The sequence below is a fragment of the Cryptomeria japonica genome, chromosome 6 (assembly GCF_030272615.1).
Source record: "Cryptomeria japonica chromosome 6, Sugi_1.0, whole genome shotgun sequence".
Taxonomy (NCBI): domain Eukaryota; kingdom Viridiplantae; phylum Streptophyta; class Pinopsida; order Cupressales; family Cupressaceae; genus Cryptomeria; species Cryptomeria japonica.
The window spans coordinates 203,528,832-203,532,627 of record NC_081410.1 but is presented as its reverse complement, the minus strand read 5'-3'; the positions used below and the strand labels follow the sequence as shown (position 1 = coordinate 203,532,627).

At 32.3% G+C, this 3,796-nt stretch overlaps 1 protein-coding gene across 1 annotated transcript; it reads left to right on the top strand.

Annotated features, from left to right (window-relative positions):
• Positions 1–1,342: 1,342 nt before the first annotated feature.
• LOC131069797 (histidine-containing phosphotransfer protein 1) lies at positions 1,343–2,724 on the top strand. Its single transcript, XM_058005362.2, has 6 exons — positions 1,343–1,469; positions 1,623–1,753; positions 1,925–1,993; positions 2,101–2,172; positions 2,293–2,365; positions 2,453–2,724. The coding sequence occupies exons 1-6, from the start codon at positions 1,410–1,412 to the stop codon at positions 2,501–2,503; spliced, it is 456 nt and encodes a 151-aa protein (XP_057861345.2). The 5' UTR covers positions 1,343–1,409; the 3' UTR covers positions 2,504–2,724.
• Positions 2,725–3,796: the final 1,072 nt, after the last annotated feature.

Genomic DNA, 3,796 nt, shown 5'->3' with positions numbered 1-3,796 from the left:
TCCATGCCATTTCTTATTTAGTTTTGTGTCCACCTTGGTGGAATGACTTAATGTAATAACACATTAACAAGTGGTAATAACACATTAATAAGTGGCATACTCTTATGCTAGGCTTGACTCATAGTCTAAATCCTTTCAATCTCTATTTCAATCCCATTTACAATAATAATCACTATATAATGAGCATTTATTTACCTATTCCCATTGCATCTTTATTTGCATGTGTATTTTCATATATTTGCTCCTTCAAGATGATTAAGTTATCCATCCAATCCATTTTTAAACTAGACATGAGATTGATCTAATTCAATTTTGAGGAACAACATGAATGACCCAAAAATTGAAATATTCAAATTCTAATTCTAACTTTTCCACCACCTTCTACCAACATATATTTGTTTTACCATTATATTTAAAAATATTCAATATACCATTAATTTACATCTAAAAAACAATTATAATATACCTTGACTTCTAAAAAGTAAAGAATTGCATCTACATGCTTTCTTTGATATTTCTCCCTGTGAGAAGCATTGGATATATAGCAGTGCAAAAAAGCAAAGAATCGCATCTACATGTCATTTTGGTTGGAGCTCAGCGGTGTCTATTCCATTGCTGGCTTTTAATAGAATGTCTGGCTAAATTTCAGAAAGTTTTTGCTACAAGTGTGAGACAAGGAACTTGTTCAGTACCGAATAAAAAATCAAGGAAGGAGATAAACTCCTTTTTGGGTACGCAATGCAATGCTGAATCTAGGGCTTGCTTGTGTTTCCATAAATTGCACTGGGATGTGTTTAAATGCTGACAGAAGCAAACATGGAATTAGATTCTTCTTTTTATCTCTAACAAAAGTGATATTCTAAACATGTCCTGTCTCCTACGATTCGGCGCATGCATTGATAGATCTTAAATTCGAATGTGCCCAATCATTTGAAAAAGAATCATTGCAATGGGAATAAATGAAACCTTTTTCTCAACAATCCCTAATTCTATTTAGTGGAATAAGTCTCATCCGTTTCTGAAATACAGCAAGCTTACATAAATGTCTACTGAGAATAACTTAATCGAAAGTCTTCATTTATTCACCTTTAACTTTATATGAAAGGGTATGAGCATCCACCAATCCTTGTGGATTAACAGAAACAAACCACCTGGCATGCAAAAAGCCACAGCAGAATCATAGAGACTAAATCTTTGGTATAGAATAAAATAAAATAGCTTTTTTGGGTGAGAAATAAAATAAAAGTTGGTGAGACGATGTAATCCCTAAGATTCAAGAGAGAGGGAAGGACACTATAAATTGTATGTGAAGAACAAGAAGTGATCATGAGCTTTTTAAGTCCTCGAAGGGAGCTTACTGTCATACCCATCATAATTTTCACTTGTTTTCGCTTTTATAAAGGCTGAGAATGGCTACTGTTGAGTTGCAACAACAGTACAATAATCTTATCAACTTTCTTTACGAGGAGGTTGAAAATTTTGTTTCCAATAATTTTTTTTCAATTGTTCAATCTTTTTACTTCATTTTCATGGCTTGTGTGAGGTTTTGAATACTCATAGTTTGTGATAGTCTTCTACTTTGATAGGAAAGCACAATAAAACTTATTTGGGTTGTGTTGTAGGGTTTTCTGGATGAACAATATACTCAGCTGGAGCAGCTACAGGATGAAAGCAATCCTCGTTTTGTGGAAGAAGTGCTTTCCTTGTTTTTTGACGACTCTCTCAAATTGCTCCATAACATCGAGACCACACTGTATGTTGTTTAAACTCGTTCTTCAATATGTTTCACATTATTTTCGAATAAACTTGAATAATTTTGAGTTAGCTATCAAAAGTATCAAATTCTTGAATAATTTGTTTTATTTTTAGTAGAGTTGGGGAAGATAGATGAGGGCTTATATAATGATTTCATGGTAATATGCAGGAATAAAGAACCGGTGGATTACAGAAAATTGGATGCCCATTTGCATCATTTCAAGGGTAGCAGCTCAAGGCATGGAAATTGCTCTGCATCACTCATGTTCTATGTATAGTTGTTGCCAGAAACATTTTCATTCTGAAATTTAAGTAACAATTATAGTATTGTTTTGAAATGAGCAGTGTAGGGGCACAGAGAGTTAAGAACGTATGCATCACATTTCGTGCCTTCTGTCAAGAGAAAAAGAAAAATGGGTACACCCTTTCTCCTTTGGATCTTTAAGTGCATGATTCCTGAAGTGTTTTATATCAAAGATTTCTTAGAATGTTGGTCATTTGTTTTTGTTTTTGTTTTCAATTTTCGATTAAATGCAGGTGCTTGCAGTGTCTGCAACAAGTAAAGCAGGAGTATTATCTTCTCAAGAACAAGCTCGAAGATCTGTTTGAGGCAATTATCACTTAAACTCGAACACAATCTAAAATCCTGTTATTATTTTGCAGTCAAGTTCTAAAATGGGGTTTGGGTTAATTGCAGATTGAGCGAAAAATTCTGAAAGCAGGTGGGACGATTGCAGTGACAAATTGAGGATAATCAGCAGGGCATCATAAATAGTTTATGATTCCTTCACATTAGAAAAAAATGGTGTTATGTTTCTTTGTGACATCTGAAACTTTGATCAAAATCAATGAATGTTCACCGTTTAAAGGAAGTCTATTGTTTCCTATTTTACTAGTTGTGATGATTTATAGAAAGTGTCTCTTTTCTATATACGGACTGCTTTTTCCACAGGAAGTGTCTATTTTCTATATTATGCACTCATTTTTGTTCCATGTACTTAGCATGTTTTATAGTCACAATGATATTTATTGTCTATATTTATAGTGCTTGGTCCATTTTTATCTACAAGTACATCAAATTCTAGATATGTACAAGCACTAAACAACAACTCATAAGAAGTCTCACACCATTTTTTCCAAATCTTAGTCTAAATTATTAAGGTCTCCACCATGACAAGTGCCCTCTATCATTAAACTTAATTTTTAATTATAGAATAAATTTTAACCATTTTTATGTACTTTTCATATCTTCTACATTTGTTTGATACAATATTGTAATGATTGATACTGCAAGTCTATAATAGTTGTAGCCACACTATGATGTCTCTACCATAGTTTTGCATAGCCTAATATAGAGTCTATTCTAGATCTCCTATCATTTGTCGTCTTAGTCTCTTATTTCTTTTATTAGCCATCTTCAACATCAACCTTTAAACTAGGGGTATCATTCCTACCATTTTCTATCCTTCCAACTTATTAGTATCATTTCCATTTTCTAAACTTCATCCTATTTATATAAAAGTTACCTTTAGTATGCTCTCTAATGAAAATAATATAATCTAGGTGAACTTCCACAATAGAGTAAATAATAAACTAAGAATTGTCAAGAGTGATTTATAATTAGGTGGAAGTTCCTTAAAGAACCCCTCCCTTTTACTTAGCTCAATTATTGTAAATAGAGATTCATATTTATATGTAGAAAATTAATGATAATTTTACACATTATAATATGTAGAGATGTATCATACTGCCACATTACATGGAGATTTATATCAAATTACACATGTACATCATGTAAAGATCTATCAAATTGCTACATCACATGAATTTTATTGAATAATTGGTTGCATTAAGTAGGTATTTACCATATTCCCTACATGACATAAATTAAATTGTGCTATACATATACATCATGTGAATACATATCGCATTGCCATGTTGCACACAGTTTATCATATATCACATTAAACATTGAATAACGAGTACTTTGTTGGCATATGCACACTCCAATGAGACATTGAAGGTGATTGAAGGTTTTGTC

Excerpts from the sequence above, each read along its gene's own strand:
- LOC131069797 (XM_058005362.2), top strand. The coding sequence starts at position 1,410 with ATGGCTACTGTTGAGTTGCAACAACAGTACAATAATCTTATCAACTTT. Across the intron at positions 1,754-1,924 it reads CATAACATCGAGACCACACT|GAATAAAGAACCGGTGGATT; the intron begins GTATGTTGTTTA and ends GGTAATATGCAG. Across the intron at positions 2,366-2,452 it reads AGCTCGAAGATCTGTTTGAG|ATTGAGCGAAAAATTCTGAA; the intron begins GCAATTATCACT and ends GGTTAATTGCAG.